This window comes from Sarcophilus harrisii, chromosome 4 (assembly GCF_902635505.1).
Source record: "Sarcophilus harrisii chromosome 4, mSarHar1.11, whole genome shotgun sequence".
Classification (NCBI taxonomy): domain Eukaryota; kingdom Metazoa; phylum Chordata; class Mammalia; order Dasyuromorphia; family Dasyuridae; genus Sarcophilus; species Sarcophilus harrisii.
In genome coordinates, this window is record NC_045429.1 from 70,508,724 (window position 1) to 70,525,302 (window position 16,579).

General features: G+C 39.4%; 1 protein-coding gene across 8 annotated transcripts in view; it reads left to right on the forward strand.

The window, feature by feature from the left end:
• CACNA1E (calcium voltage-gated channel subunit alpha1 E) overlaps positions 1-11,451 on the forward strand; it is a 597,321-nt gene extending 585,870 nt beyond the window's left edge. For 4 of the 8 annotated variants that reach the window (XM_031936988.1, XM_003767485.4, XM_031936990.1 and 1 more), the window contains 5 exons: positions 2,095-2,203; positions 5,204-5,332; positions 6,505-6,685; positions 8,723-8,913; positions 10,603-11,451. In XM_031936988.1, coding sequence (XP_031792848.1) covers positions 2,095-2,203; positions 5,204-5,332; positions 6,505-6,685; positions 8,723-8,913; positions 10,603-11,145 — 1,153 coding nt within the window. In that variant the 3' untranslated portion in view covers positions 11,146-11,451. The remainder of the gene's footprint in view (positions 1-2,094; positions 2,204-5,203; positions 5,333-6,504; positions 6,686-8,722; positions 8,914-10,602) is intronic. The other 4 variants (XM_003767484.4, XM_031936992.1, XM_003767486.4 and 1 more) reach the window with 2 other exon arrangements.
• Positions 11,452-16,579: the final 5,128 nt, after the last annotated feature.

A 16,579-nucleotide genomic window follows, 5' to 3' on the forward strand; every position in this document is an offset into this window, starting at 1 on the left:
CCAGGGCCAATCCAAGAAAGGCCAGTCAAAAAACACAGCTTTGGGCAATGTCAGTGCCATTGTCATAGCAACCAAACGGGCAGAACACCATTGTTTTGAACACTCAGTTGTTTTTGTTTTTGCTTTTGATGCCTCCTAAGATTGCTCACCTTTAAAAGAAAAGAGAGAAAAAGACTCAGGACTAATCACATAATCACTTCATATTGGAGACCAGACTAGTGCTGAACAATACACTGAGAATAACTGCTCACATTTAACAAGTAACAGTTTATCTCACCTAAGCACAGAGAGAGTCATGTGATTAAAGCAATGAAGGTATCATCTGTCCCCAAGAACTCATGGGATACTTGCATTTGGCTTGCAATAGCATTTACTAAGTACCCCCTGTCTGGACTTCTGCTTACTATCTCCTTTTCTATGAGAATTAACTTACCCAGAAGGACCATCTTTGGTCTCATTCTCATGAACTTATCTGCTTTCCATACCCGAGAGCAGAGGTGACAATTTTCTATATTAGCTTACACATATCCAGATGTACTTTACAGAAAAGTATTTTTAAATATTTCATACTTTATGTATTTAAAAGCAAGTCAGAAATGTTTTTCTGAACTATCAAGATTTTGAGAATTTGGCTCATTTCTATGTCCCAATTATTCAGAGAGATGAGGTTTCATTACAGTATACCACATCCAAGGGTTCTCCCATCAAATGGGAATTTTTCAGTGACAAAATATTCCTACAGAGGGCAGAAGTAGCCCTGATACCTCCTTCTTCTATTTGCTTCTGTTTGAAACTCTTCCTAGGAAATGTTGGGGAAAAGATGAGTGACATTTCATTAAATGATATACCAAATATCTAGCTATTATTTTGTTCATCTGTGAAATGAACAAGTTAGACTAGATGACTTTTGAGTCCCTTGTAACCTTGGGTCTCTAATCTTAAAGTGATTTTTGACTTTAAAAATAAGATTGTACCTAATTAGTTAATTTGATTCATTTTGTTAGTTATGCATGACCCGCTTTGGAGACAGATTTAGGTCATTGGATCTCATATGATCCATTCTCTTCCTGTGAGTCCAATAATAGATCTTATGATCTATTAGGACTTTTTTCAAATACTGTTTGGGAGATCACAAGCACCAAAAAAAAATCAGTTAAAGCTCTCAGATGCATAATGAGATGTATGGGGAGTTGTGATGTCTAATGTCTAGTCATTATTCCTGATAGACAGATAGTTCCACCTTTTTACATGATATAGAATTTGGCTTAAATTTTCTGAATGGGTTGAAATAGTGGCCTCAATAGTAAATAGTGGAAATGGTTGCCAATGGCAGACGGATGCTTGTGAAAAGTTGGATAGATCTCTTTGTTAACTAGCCCAGAATTGTTTATTCCTATTGATCAACCAGTGCTTAAGACTTCAAGGAATGGGCCTAGAAACAATCACAATATTACAGGACCTGGACTTTTTTTCTCTTGTTCTTACTTGATTCAATATCTGCCAAAAATATCCTTTAACTCAGTTCTCATGCCTTATTCCCATTCCTTTTGCTTTCTAAAAAATCTCAGTCAAGTGCCTCACCTCAATAAGCCCAGCTCTGAGCTTCTACCTATTCTGTGAGCAAAAGAAGTCTATATGTTATGTCATATCAAGAATGCTGACATAATACAAGTATATCATTCCTGAAACTGAAAAATAATAATAAAGACCATGACTGCTTAATATTTAAACAAAATGTTCAATGTTTAAACAGTGAAGTTCTTCTGCTGAGTGTGAATACTGAATAGAAATTGGTTTGCAATCTACCACTGGCCTCCCATATGGCTGTGTGTTATAAATGATGTCATTTGTCACAGATATGTTAGCTGCCAGAAGAAGACTGCTTGGTGCCAAACGTAGGTTGAAAAAAAGACTTTTCTCCTTTTTGAGGTATTTCCCATCATCCCTCCTAGAATTCTACAAGACACCAAGATGTCCACCATTCCCAAGGGCAACCTTTACTTTGAAGGAAGTCATAACAAGGGCAGGTACTGTTAGTAGTTTCAGCACAAAGATTTGTATTATTCTTCTTCTGAATCTGGATTTTTTTTTCAGGAGCAGTCGGAGTGGGTACCCATCTATGAGTCCACTTTCTCCCCAAGAAATATTCCAGTTGGCTTGTATGGACCCAAACCATGAGGAGTTCCAGGAGCAACAGTCTCTGGTGAATGAATGAGTTATACTACCTTGAAAATACTCATGGTTTCCTGGTCCCTACTCTCATTTTCAGATTTTGTTTTCAGGACTATGATTTTTGGAAGCACCATTTGGGGTATCCAGCTGAGATTTCCCCATTACCCTTATGACCACCCCCATCTTATCCCAGCTGGATTTTTGGCCTATTGTCTGACCAAATGCTCATCTCACCAGGTCTTAAAAGCCTAGAACCCCTTTCTCTGGCACAAAATGGTACAATTCAAGCTGTTTTGATTTGTGCCACTAGACATAAGGGATGGAAATAAAATTAAGAAAAATAAAACCTCTTGTATTATGGAGGTCTTGAGGCAAATCATCATAAAGCAAGTGGCATCAAGATATAGCTAACAATAGTCAGGTGCTACTTGAAACTTCAGAATATCTTATGTCATCCCTCTATTAGTAAAACATTTCTTTGCTCAATATCAGTAATGTTTAATTTGAAATCAGTGATTTTATCTACAATGTAAAGTACATTGAAACTGCCTTCTGCAGGGATTGAAGTCTCTTGATTATTTGGGTCAGACTCAAGTGAGAATTAATTCCTGGAGGAATTTGAACCCAAACAAATTTTTGTAAACAAGAATATTATTCCCAAAGAATAGTATGGAATTAGTCTAGGACTATTCAGTTTTAGGGGAATCAGATCAGAGGTAAGGAAGGGGAAGCTTCTTATTCACAATATTATCAATTCCAGTAAGCATCCTCAGCCCAGGTGATCAAAAGACCCTTCAGGGATAAACAACAGGATATCTTGGGCTATAACATTAAGAACTACTCTCTGTGCAAAATTCTATATAAATAACCTTCCCAGGTGAATTCCAACTCATTCTCAGCTTAGGATAATTATAACTGAACTGTTTCCTTCCCTCCCGCCACCCTCAGTCTCTGGCTCTGCTGTCTTTCTGAGTTTAGCCTAACAATGGTCTAGATGGATGACACAAACTGGTTGTATCTGTAGTGGGCGGGGGAGGCATTTGTGCCTGATTTCAGGCATATGTGTGGAATATATATTTAATATAATTGTACACCTTAGAGATGGAAGCAATCTCATCTCATCCCTAAAGACTCAGGATGATGGAGCAGCTCTTTTCCTATGACAGCTAAAAGAAGTCATGAAATATTCATGGTTGTGTGTGGGAGAACATAGTTAACTATGTCAGTCACTCTTAGTGACTGGTCAGCTCTCTCAGAAATACCAGACATCTCCCAAGTGTACTAAAGATGGGGGAGGAAATATTAGCCTTCATAATTTCTACCTATCCTACCTTTTTAAGAACTTTGAACCGAGGCCCAGGGAATATTTTTTGTTTTAATTAAATTCCACAACTTTCCCATTCACCTGCTTCTATTGGTGATATATCTGTTAAAGATAATTCAGCAATGTATCCTTTCTTTCACAGGATGACTTCCCTTATTTCACAACCTCATTTCAGCTGTCTGGCTCCACTGGGATGAGCCATGGTGCCAGGATCCTTTGGATTTGTGTCCATTTCATTGTTAGTGCTGATGTCTGTGATCCAAATTCAGATGTCAGCCTGTGCCACGCAAACACCAATGTGTGATCTGATTATCACTGCCCATTACCTCACAGCCTATCCCCCTCCAACTTATGTCCACCTTCTGACACATGGCCCCAATATTCATGTGTGTGTTTTATGTATGACATGTGTGCATATGCATGTGTCTTTGCACCACCTTTGCTCCTATAGAAGTCTGGTGTAAAATAATTGTATATTTGGAGTCGGATGTACGTGCTGTTTAAGAGTGTCTAACAACTTCTCTCTAAATTCCTATTCTGAACACATGTTTCACCTTCACTGAAAGTATCCTTCACTAATAATTGAAACCACACATCCAACTGGCCACAGAGTAGACTGCCTCAAATAAAGCAGAGGCTGTCAATGATTCTTTGAATCTATCCTCTTCCTGGTGATTTCAATTCTATATAGAAGAGAGCCCATCCAAATTAGCACATCTTGTCCACATACATCACTGATTTATAGGATGTCACTTCCTAATGGGAAATTACACATTTTGTAGAAATAAATTCCTAACAATATACATTGTCCTCTGATGTCCCTTTTTTTAAGTTGATACAAGCATACATTCTTGAGGTACTCATGTGTCACTCTTTAATAGTGACATGTAGAAGATACAAAATTTTTCTATTTGTTCTTGCCAAGGTTGAAACATGATAATCAGATAATTTGAATCTTTGATTGAATTTAAGAATTAGTGGAATCCTGCCAATTTTTGAACAATAAAAGAATTCTTCAGATTTAAATCTTTAAAAAGCCAAATATCCCACAGCCAAATTATTAACTTTCACCACATTTTGCAAGTATCTAAAAGTATTATTAAAGCATTAACTTGAATTAAAGTTTAATCTAAATTAAAATTTAAAAGTACTTGTCAAAAATAAATTATTTTGCAAAATAATGGATACAATTATACACTGAAAGAATGCTGATATTTGACTTGCTGAGATGATTCTAGCCTAATTATTTTTCACCCAATGGTCAACCTTCTGTTGATAAGCTTCTATATAGCTAAGTTGGTCTTTGAACAGAAAACATGACGTGGCACCATACTAGACTTTTGTCTTCCCATTTTGGTAGAATATGCCCACCTATTGTGTACACTCTACCAAAAGAGTATCTGAGGAGCCATGACTACCTCTTTGGCCTAATGAGGCTTTTGAATGGGACTTTAATGAAAGATAAACCCAGAAATTATTTATTCCACTGAACCTGTTTGTGCTTCCATGCAGAAGTGTATGTGAGTGCACACACACATACACACACACACACACACACACACACACACACACACACAATTCTTAAATGAATTGATTCCTTCCTTTGAAGCCATTCCTGGTCTGGTAAAGGCAGGATCTTCAGCTGAAAGAGGAGATGCAATAGGATTGAACCAAGTCCCACAAGGTTGGCTGTGTGTTTATTTCCAGGAGCCAGAGGTTAGTGAGTTAAAAATCGTGCAATCCTCTAAGCATGGCAGCTACCTCCCTTCGGACACCCAGGAGCATGCAGTATCTGGGAGGGCATCATCAATGCCACGCCTGACTATGGATCCCCAGGTAAAATGCAACCACCATTCACCCGATGCTGTAGCAAGACAGGCTGAGTCAGTAGGCTTCACAATAACATCTGACGTTTTTCAGGTGAAATATTACCTTCCCATCAGCAAGATCCTTCCCTGGAGTCTTCTTTAGCTGATCCTGTTTATCAGGCACTATGTTTCCAGTGACTATCTAATCAAATAAAGTAACTTCCTCTGAGAAAGATCAACCATCTCTTTGACGGGCTATTGACCATCTACAGTTTAAAACATATTGAAGATTCTCAGAATGCAACTAAGCCACATGGGAAATGTGTTTCAGGAATTTTCCTGCCTCTTTTTCTAATCTTTTTTTTTCCTGAAGACCTTCAGTCTACACACACACACACACACACACACACACACACACACACAGAATTCTGAGACCGTATGTCCTAAAATGGTGCAGCCGCATCTCATCTCTTTGTCTGTCCACCAGCTCTTTTCTTGTGTCTGTCTGTCTTACATCAAGTTTTGACAAACAGAGATGAGAAGTGTTTTTCTGTGGTTGTTTGGGTTCTTGTTTTTTTCTGCTTTTTGGCAGGGGAGGTGAATTTGTTTTCATATCTGTCCCAAGGTAGAGAACTACGACTTTGATGGCTGAGTCGAGCAGAATAGAGAAACTGAAAGCCAAGAGGCTTTTTTTCACCTTTTTTTAAGATGGGCTCCCTGTGAAGTTAGCTGGCTCAAAAGCAGCTTCTCAGAAGGGGAAAATGGATGTTTCATAATCTATTCCTAAGACCCAAATTTTTAACGTCTTTTCAACTAATGTGTCACAAAAGAGATTCAATGTTTCCCACAAGTACAGGTTTAGCTATTCTAAGGGATTGTACCTGCACAATACCTCCCTGCATTCTGCTTATTTCCTCCTCAGTACATTCAGCTTCTTACTCTGCTGAGCATCAGGCAAGCTCCTGGACTAGTTCCACTGGTCCTATACTATGCTAAGATCCTGTATACATCAACTGGTACTTCCTACTCATTCAGTTTGTTTCTCAGCAAGAGACCATAAGGGAGTCTCTCTTTGAGGCCACAAACTTTAAATCTGCATCAATTCCAGATGCTTATTTGCTTTTTTTTTCTCTTTTCTTATCCATCCATCCACTAATAATTAATTCAGGCCCTGTATTCTCTTTTGGGTCATGCTTTCAGGTGGTGACGGACCCAAGCTCCATGAGGCGTTCCTTTTCCACTATCAGAGACAAGCGCACGAACTCCTCCTGGTTAGAGGAGTTTTCAATGGAGCGAAGCAGTGAAAACACCTACAAGTCTCGCCGACGCAGTTACCATTCTTCTTTGCGCCTGTCAGCTCACCGGCTGAATGCCGACTCAGGTGAAGAATATTTTCTGGGCTCTGGTCAGTTTTCTGACCAAAAGAAACTTCTTTATTTCATCCATCAATGAGTCTCTTCCTTGAAGAACTAGTCTGGTTTAGGGCCTATTGGCCCTATGAATCATTTTAGAATTTAAGAACTATGACCAAAGACAAAATGGCAGTACTCTGAATGCAGGTAGTTGTGGAAGAAAAACTCTTTCCAAAAAATTTCCTTCTCATCACCTCATCCCTAAAAAAGTCTGAAATTTAAATCAATTAACATTTGTTAGATGTATATTGTGAGCAAGACACTGCGCTAATAAATACTAGAGATACAAAAATGAAAAACGACTAGTCTCTAGACTGAAGGAACCCAGGTGTACAGAAGTAGAGTTGGAAGGATACTTAAGGCCATCAAATCTAATCTCTTCATTTTGCAGATGAAAAAGTAGAAGCCCAAAGAGATTAAATTATTTACTGAATAAACATTTATTAAACACCTACTGTGTGCTGTCCTAAGCACTGGATTTTGCTTAGAATCACACAGCATATAAGTATCTGAGGAATTTATAGTCTAAAGGATTTGACAGTTCCATAGATAAGTATTATATGAGATAAAATAGGATAGTGACATGGTACTCTAGAGAAACTGAAGAAAAAGAAATTCAGATAAGCCTGTTGGGGGACTTGGCACATGAGATAAGGCCAAAGGAGAAGCAGCATTTTTGTCAGTGGAAATGAGGAAGAAATCTTTTCAATACATGAGAAAACAGTCTGCATGAATGTGGAAAGGTCAGAGAAGTCAGACCAAGATCATGAAACAACTAGTAATTGAGAATATAAGTTTTTTGAGGGGAGAAACTGTTTCCATTTTACCTTTGGATCTCAGGCATCTAACACAATACCCTGCATAGAGTAGGTATTTAATAAATGTTTAATTGAACTTGTTGGAAGTAGCATATGTGAAGGGGAATAGTGTAAAATAAGGCTGAAAAATTAAATTGGAGTCAGGCTAAGTATGGATTTTATGGCAATTGGGAGTTTTTTAAAACATTTTTAAGCAGGAAAGTAACACAAGCAGACTTGCTCATTGAAAAAATGATTTTGACAGCTATTAGAAGAATGGATCAGAAAAGGGAGGTGGAAAGAGTAGCTATTAAAATTATGGCCTAATAAGATTCCTATCTTAAAAGTAATATTTATTTTCCTAAGCTGTTGTTATTTTAGTCATGTATGACCCCATTTGGTATCATTGTGGCAAAGATATTGGACTGTTTTTCCATTTTCCTCTCCAGCTCATTTTACAGGTGGGGAAACAGAGGCAAACAGAGTTGTAAATTGTCCAAAGAAACACAGCTAGAAAGTGCCTGAGACTAGATTTGAATTCAGGGTCATGAATCGTCCTGACTCCAGACCTAACACTCTGTCCAATATGCAATCCAGATGCTGAACCATCAGATTCCATTATCTATTATTCCACTATTATTGGTTGATAGAAAACCCTGAAATGTGAGAACTGGAGAGGGACATTGAAGATCACCTGGTCCAACTTTCATTTTACAAAATGAGGAAATGAAGGTCTAGTAAGATTGTGACTTACATAAGGACACATCGCTAATTAATGGCAGGGGTGTGACTGTTACCCAGCTTCCAGATCCTTTCTGGGGCTTTTTCTGCTGCAACCCTTGGCATCATTAACTCACAGAAACTTGCTTCCTAATGCTGGTACTATCTTAACCATAAAAGATGTATGTTTGCATAAGACATTGAAAATTCCTGAATAGCATTTCTGGCAAACAAAAAACACATCTTGTACCCTGGAAGAATATGGCTAGTATGAAAGGGAAGTAGAACAGATGGCCTTCTACAAAGTGGAAATATCACAAACTGGAGACTTTCAAACTCTCTTGCTTACCCCAAAGGTATTTCCTTTTTCATCCTTTGCTCTCAGTTTCAGATCCCATGTTGATAAGGACCCAAATCCACAAGACCCGTTAAGGTTTATCTTCCTTTGTGAGCTTCTTTATGTTTACTTCTCTCTATTCTCATCCACAGGCCACAAATCTGATACCCATCGCTCAGGAGGCAGAGAACGTGGCCGATCCAAAGAACGCAAGCACCTTCTGTCTCCTGATGTATCCCGCTGTAATTCTGAAGAACGGGGTGCTCAGGGAGACTGGGAGTCTCCTGAGCGACAACAGTCCAGATCACCTAGTGAGGGCAGGTCTCAGACACCCAACAGACAAGTGAGTATGAAAAGTTGATACTTCAGCAGAAGTGCACACACTGCTTTTGGCTATAGAGATTCATAACTTCCAACCCCTGTGGAACCTATGCTTCAGCACTCACAAATACCAATCGCTCCAAATTAGCATATTCAAAAGTAATATCTACCCTGAAGAAAACCAAAATATCACCTAAAGAATGAGTAGGACGTTATCTTTGAAATCCCAACACTACTGCTTAAATTTTAACAATAGTCCTAGCAACATGGTTCTAGTGCATCTATATCATTTTAAGCCAATAGGATGCCCTTTGGTTTAGAAGGTACCTTTGCTACTCCCAGAATCTCAGGAACACAGTTGGAAAGAGTCACCTAGCCCAACTTTTATCTGACAAAGAATTCTATCCACAACATCCCCAATCCCCAATGATTCAACTTGCACTAAAAGACTCAGGTAAGAAAGAGCTTACCATTTCCCAAAGCAACACACTCCATTTGATGATAGTTATAATTTTAGCAAATCTTTCCTTGCATTAAACCTTGCAGTATGTCTTAATTCTGCCACGGGGTTCCAAACAGATCCTTGAGAACAACTGTCACATCCTCCTCAAGCTTTTCAGCTATTCCTAATATGGAATTACCTTAAGAACCTTCATCATCCTTGTCATCCTCTTGTGGATCCTCTCCAGTTTATCCAAGTTTTTTCTAAAATGTTACAACCAGAAATGAGCACAATACTCAGGATATAGGCAGATCAAGGTAGAGATTGCAGTGGAATTTGCAGATTTCTTGTTCCAATAAAAAATAACTATTTCTATATTTCATATTTGGTTTTGATGAGAATGAGAATTCATTGTTCAGACCACTCCTGTTTAATAAGTACAAAGCAACTGTATTGATATGTGTTCCCATCTCTTCTAGAATAAAAAAGATAGGATAGAGGATTACAAATTACAAAGTCCACTCACTAGCCAGTCTGATTCCAGAGATTTATAGAAACAAAATTTGTGTCCCAGTTGTTGCCTGCTCATCTTCATGTCTCTGTCCCCTATCAGGAAATCATGGATTCAGAGAACCTTACAAATAGGGTCCATGTTGCTAAAGATCTTCCATAAGAAGGCCAGTCTTGCAAGGGTACAGGAGAAAAGAAATTAATATTCCAGTACTCTATTCATAAAAGACCCAAGAGTGTCAGGGAAACGTAGAGATCTGTACAAAGAAAGCTATATGTCTCCAGTAATCAGCAGGGTCCATGCCCTAACAATGGTCAATAAGAGAAAAGAGCTCCAGATAAAGGTATTGTAGAATAATCAGTGGCATCCAACAGTAATCCTGTCACTTGCCACCCAAACTTAAGAGATCTTTAGAACTCCTCCCTACCTTGTAATGTGATTCTTTTTTTCTTCTCATTCTTTTAAATGTCATACAACTATGGCTTTCTCTTTCTTTTTTTTTTTTTTCACTTTGATCCCAAATAGTTACCAGTATGTAATTGTCTGAACTTCTAGCTGAGCCTTGCCTCTTACCAAATGTATTTCAAGCCGGCATTGGCAAAATTTTGGACTAAAATTAGAATTAGGAGTTGATAAAAAGATTTCAATCTTATCCAGTCCCTAAAATTAGCTCACCTTAAGACTAGATTTCTAAACAAAAGCCCAAGAGCCCATCACCCCAAGCCTACTTTAATCTATGTTTCTTTCCTGCTTCACAGGGTACAGGTTCCCTTAGTGAAAGCTCCATTCCTTCTATCTCTGACACCAGCACCCCAAGGCGAGGTCGTCGACAGCTTCCACCTGTTCCCCCCAAACCCCGGCCCCTCCTCTCCTACAGCTCCTTGATGCGACATCCTGGTAGCATCTCCCCACCATATGATGGGAGTGAAGTTGGCTCCCCACTCCCCTCCAAGGCCCTGGAAGGCAATGATGCTTGCCTGACTGAGTCTTCCAGCTCACCACAAGCAAAGCAGAGTCAGCCCTCCACTCCCCAGCGCTATATCTCAGAGCCTTACCTGGCTTTGCATGAAGACTCCCATGCCTCGGACTGTGGCGAGGAGGAAACACTCACCTTTGAGGCTGCTGTGGCCACCAGCCTGGGCCGCTCCAACACCATTGGTTCAGCCCCTCCCCTGAGACACAGCTGGCAGATGCCCAATGGGCACTACCGGAGGCGGAGGCGTGGGGGACCAGGGCCAGGGATGATGTGTGGGGCTGTTAGTGATCTCCTGAGTGACACAGAAGAAGATGATAAATGCTAGAGGCCATGCCCCCCTCCAATGCATGCTCTTCTCCAATATGGGGGAAAACAGATAGACCCAACAAGCCAGTGAAGCCTGGGGGGAGGAGGAAGAAGAAAGGACATTATGCAGAACCAGAGAAGAAAAAAGAAAGGAAAATAGAAAAACACTCAAACCCACCAAAAATGATTTGATTTCCCTTTGCAAGATGGGCACAGCTATGGATCTGTCTCCTTGCTGAGGGACAGAGAGAGAAATGTGGGAATGTGGACAATCATCTTCAAGGGAAAAGAAACACCGATATAATGGCTCTACTTCCCCCTCATTCCAGTCACAAAGGGAACGGCTTTATGTATGCCAGTATTGCTCTGAGAAGCATAGAAAACTTCCTGGCTGGAAGCTGGGGTCCATAGGAAATAGCCAACAGTAGAGGAAAATGCCTCCCTTCCTCTCCCTCTCATGCTTTCCAGCTATCACCACTGTCGACAGAGCAATCTCAATAGCATTTTGTGCTATCCCATGGGTTTGCTCTCCACACAGGAGTTTATCCAAGGTTAGGAGTGCTGGATAATCTGTGTAGGAGTCAGGAAAGGAAAAGAAAAATGGGGGTGGTGGGATGGCCAGTAGAAGTGGTCCATGGTGCTCTGTCGTGGAAGGAGATAGTCATCTGAGTAGGAACAGTAAAAGTCCCATAGCTTATATCATGGAAGATCATAGATTTTGAGCTAGGAAGGGCCATAGAGGTGATCTAGTTCAACCCCCTCATTTTTCCAGATGATAAAACATTGACTAAAAAATTGGTTAAGTGACTTGTCTAAAGTCACAAAATAATTAAGTGGCAAAATTGGAATTCATACCCATTTTTTGACTCCAGATTCAGCAGTATTACCAGACAAGACCCACTTTTATAAATAGACATTCTTATAGACTGAGATACACACACACACACACACGTACACACAGCTTTATGACTGTGACATGTACCATGAGTTCATGTGTTGTTGATAAACAGAACCTCACCCAAGATGATCTTTTCCTTCTGGATCTATAGCCAGTAGACAGTAGTTTGGTCTATCTAGAAGGCTGAGATAATGAGTGTTATATATGTCTTATTCAATGAAACCAATTAGGAATGTCTTGATCATCCCTGCACTTCCCCTGAGGGGATCAAGAGAGATCACATGTCAAATAATTGGACCTTTTAAAGAAGTGAAATAGATAAGGTTATTTAAATTGAGAAAACCTCTATCAGGTAATATTTGAATGCCTTCTTGTGTGTGCAGGGACACTACAGTTGGATAGTTGGATTTTTTGGTTAGCATGTGGTTAGGGACCAGCTTCACTAGTTCTGTGGGATCCTATTTAAGGTAATTAGTCAATATACCTCAGTTTAGGCTTAGGACACTGCTTGCAGGAGAGCAGTTTCTATGCTGGAAGAAAACTTCATGTAATAAAGAATATTTCCTTAAGCCAGGACCCTATCTACTTCCCCTCTCCTTTGAGTAACAACACTGCAGGACAGCAGTCAGTCTGGAATCTCTTCTTGTGCTATAGCACATAAAAGTTCTGCACTCAACAAACCCCACTTCCTTCTTCTATAATGCTTTGTTTACACTTTGGCAAATGAGAAAGCGATATAGACTAAGGACTTATTCCAAGGCAGTTTATCATGCTCTGTCCTACCTCCAATGCCTGACTCCAGAGCTGGTTAATGTCATCCCTTATATCTACCAGTTTTCCAATGAGACTTCCAACAATGAGATAGACAAGCCCCCTTCCTTAGTTAAACAATGAAGGGGAGCAATGATCCTCAAAATCCAGTATCCTCAAGATATTATCCAACGGGATCATTTAATAGCAGGTCAGGGGACTCCACTAAAACTTGATAAAGTGAATAGATTGCCCTCTGCAGGAAAAAAGGCACTGCCTTTATTTGGACCCACCCCCAGTACAGCTACCTCCATCCTTCAAAGACAGCAGTATTGCCAGAAGAATTATACTGCAATTAAAAGGGATCATTGAGAAATGAGCCCTGTCAGGGTACCAGTGGTCCCTGGCCAAAGCCAGGATCAGAATCAGGAAAAAAAGAAGGAAATAAAACTACCATTAAGACCCAATTCCTGTCCCAGCACCCACTAGAGACTTCCCTTGTTCCATTTCAGAGGATGAGCCTTAAAATGGAAAACCAGTGGAAGGAAACCATTGTCGATTCTGTCAGTAGCTACATATAACCTCTTCATACTCCTCTTAGTCAAAGAATGGATGACAGAGTTTTTCCTTAAACTCATTTCTGAGATATTTTCCTATGGCTTTCCAGTCTGGATAAAAAGAAAATCTAGTAGGATTAGTTTTGCATCCAGAATACCTCCCAGTGGCCTGAAGGCACCAATCATTCTATATAAATCCTGCAGATATCAACAGACATTCATACAAGCCATGCCACATGTGGTCAGTCACTAAGCCAAATTTACCATCTGGGGAATGGAAGGTCAGTGGCAAAGAGATTGTACTTTTCAAATGACCTGCTCTTCCTCCCTTAGTTATTAGATTGTCATCTTCCCCTCCCCGTTGCCCATAATCCATCATCTACACACTCTCCCAAAGCAGTTTAGGGTGTAAGCATTGATGTACAAACCATTAATGTTATAATCTTTGTAACATAAGGGCTGAACCCCAGGTGTCACATTGTTCTCATTGGCTTTGTTGTAGAGCATCATTTCACGCCAAAGCACTGCTTTGGATTCCTCCATGCATACAACCTTATTTTCTTCCTCCTCTGAATCAGTTTTCTCAAGGGAAGGACTGTGCACAAGACAGCAATTCTGAGTCAGCAGCATGACTACTTGGTGTTTTGAGAGAGAGAACAGAAGTGGTGACTGAAGCCATTTAGACTGTAGGGAGAGTCTGCCTGGAAAAGCAAGTCCTGAATTGGAATTTTGCCACAAACATGGTTTTAGGAAGTCTAAAGTTCCAAGAGACTGTCCTAGATATCTTAGCTCCTTGAAGTTAGTGTTTATATGCTAACCAAAGAGCATCAAAGTATTAATGGAAAATTTTATATACTGACCAACTGCCAACCTTTCTTATCATTCCTGGATAGATTGCCTAATTTAACTTCTTTTTCTTTGCTTCCCTTACCTAAAGAATTTTTCTGCTAAGAATGAAGCCTAGTCTGTCATATTAGGACAAGAGACACAAAATACCTTCCTTCTGCTGCTTATTTTTCTTGTTGCCAATAAGAATTTTTACTTAAATGTTTTCTTCAACTAGCAACCTGCCTAAAACATCATTCTTCTATGTATCAGATACTGTCCCTACTGATTTCTTTGGAAAGTAAGTCTAATATGAGTTTCACTTTTTTAAAAAATAAGTAATTAGTATTTTAAAGAAAAATTCTGTACTTGAGAAGACATTTGTTAATACCTAAAAGAGAAGGGGGGAAGTTTCCAGATCTTAACATCATTCTTAGTTTTCTTGCTCAATATTACCCTATTAGCATTCCCTTAAAACCAAAAGAGAAAAACCAAGCTAGTTAGTTCTGGTGCTTTTGGAAATGGCAATTGCTAGCCTGGCTTAGGCCATGTGGCCCATCTATAGTTGTCTCCTCCCAACAATCACTTAATTCTTCCAATAGGAAGACACAGAGTGAGAGCAATCATCCAGACACATTGACAGGAATGATAAGTAGATTAAATAGCAAAATAGGACTAGCCATCTTTCAGAGAGGGAGGTCTGACATAGGACAGAATAAGATGGAAGATGGTGCTCAGTAAGCATTTATCAAGTACTTGGCTGAGGAAAGAAATAAAAACCAAAACAGGCAGAGACACTACCTGAAAGAAGAAGAATATGCATTCTAATGGGCTGTCATTAGCTTCCCATGTCCTTTATTTAAGGTCTATATACAATCACAGAACCATAGCATTTTAGAGTCAGAAGGGGTCTTTGAGATCATTTAGACTTAGCCTGAAGTTGTATAATGAAAGGATGAGTCATGGAGGTTAAGTGACCTGATGCTTATGTTTTTGACATAATTGGAAAGGAAATCATCCCAGTTGGATCTGTCTTCACATGTTGGCGGAGAAGTCAGAGTATTTCCCTGAAATGGGGCCCCATGCATTTCTCAGGATTTTGCCCTCTCTTAGCTTAGGGTACTACATGGAGGGCCAAAGCCAATTGTTCCTCTTCCCCTGGCAAGCAGCCTTTGGGTTGAGAATAAGTCTCCCTTTTCTTCTGTTCTCACTATCCCAGTCAATATTTTTCAGCTTAGCATTGATTCAGCTCTTGTGATTGTTAAATACAACAGGCTCAGGCTTAGTTGCATGCATCGCTGCCTCTGCACCAATATTTAGCCTCCTCATTGAATTCAGTTTGAATTTTTTAAATATAAGGGGAACACAATGATCTTTAAACATGGATAATACAAGTCCATGAGATGATCTGAAGCAGGCATTGGGTAGAGTGACTTTGTATCCATCCATGCATAAATCATATGTGTATGTCAACATATATCCATCCATCCATACACATATACAAGTATATTGAAAATCAATTAAATATTGGGCCAGGGTCATATTGCCAAATAAGGCACCATCTGGTATAAAGCAACAAAGATTTTTTTTTAAAAAAAATTGAATTTTTAGAAAAACAAAACAAAACAAAAAATACCCCTCACTTGTGCTTTATAAACTCTTTCCAAGCCTGTCCTGCCTTTGTGTGTTCTGGAGAGAGCATTTCCTGTGTGGTTAAGAGCTGAGGACTAAGAGATTGGACTTTCCTATTTGTTCCCCAGCTCAATCATGAATTCACTGTGTATAACATTATGTAATCCATTCCACCTCTTGCCAGAATCATGGTGGGAGTGGGTGTATGTGTTGGGGGGAGGGAAAAATGGGGCCAGAATGCTATTTACCTACCTCACAGGGATATTGTGAGGCTTAAAGCAGAAACATAAAAAATGAATTAATGCTGTTAATTACTTAACTAATTAATTAACGCCGTTGTCAATTATCAGTCTGTCTGTTAAGTGTTTTGAGATCCTCACAAACCAGGTGCTAATGCAATTCAAAGGATCAGAGTAAGGAACAGTTTCTATCCATGGAGCGTTCTTTCTAAAGTATCCATTCCTATCTGACCCTTACCTGCTCTCTTCCAGATTTATAGTATTTGGTATTGCCCAACTCATTCACCAGAGCACTTTATGATATATCCCACAAAGAAAGTAATGGGCAGAAAAGCTCCCTTACCTGTTCTGAGAGTGATAAGGGCAGAATCCAGATCCCACAAGGAATCAAAACACACAAAACACAAAATTTATATAAAGTAAAACCCTGTAAAAGTGTTTTTATATACACGTACATGCACACATTTTTAACGACCCTTCTAGCAAAAGAAAAATCTAAACTCAGGGGCTTTTGTGATTTAATCTTCACCATGATATGAATGAATAAGAGTT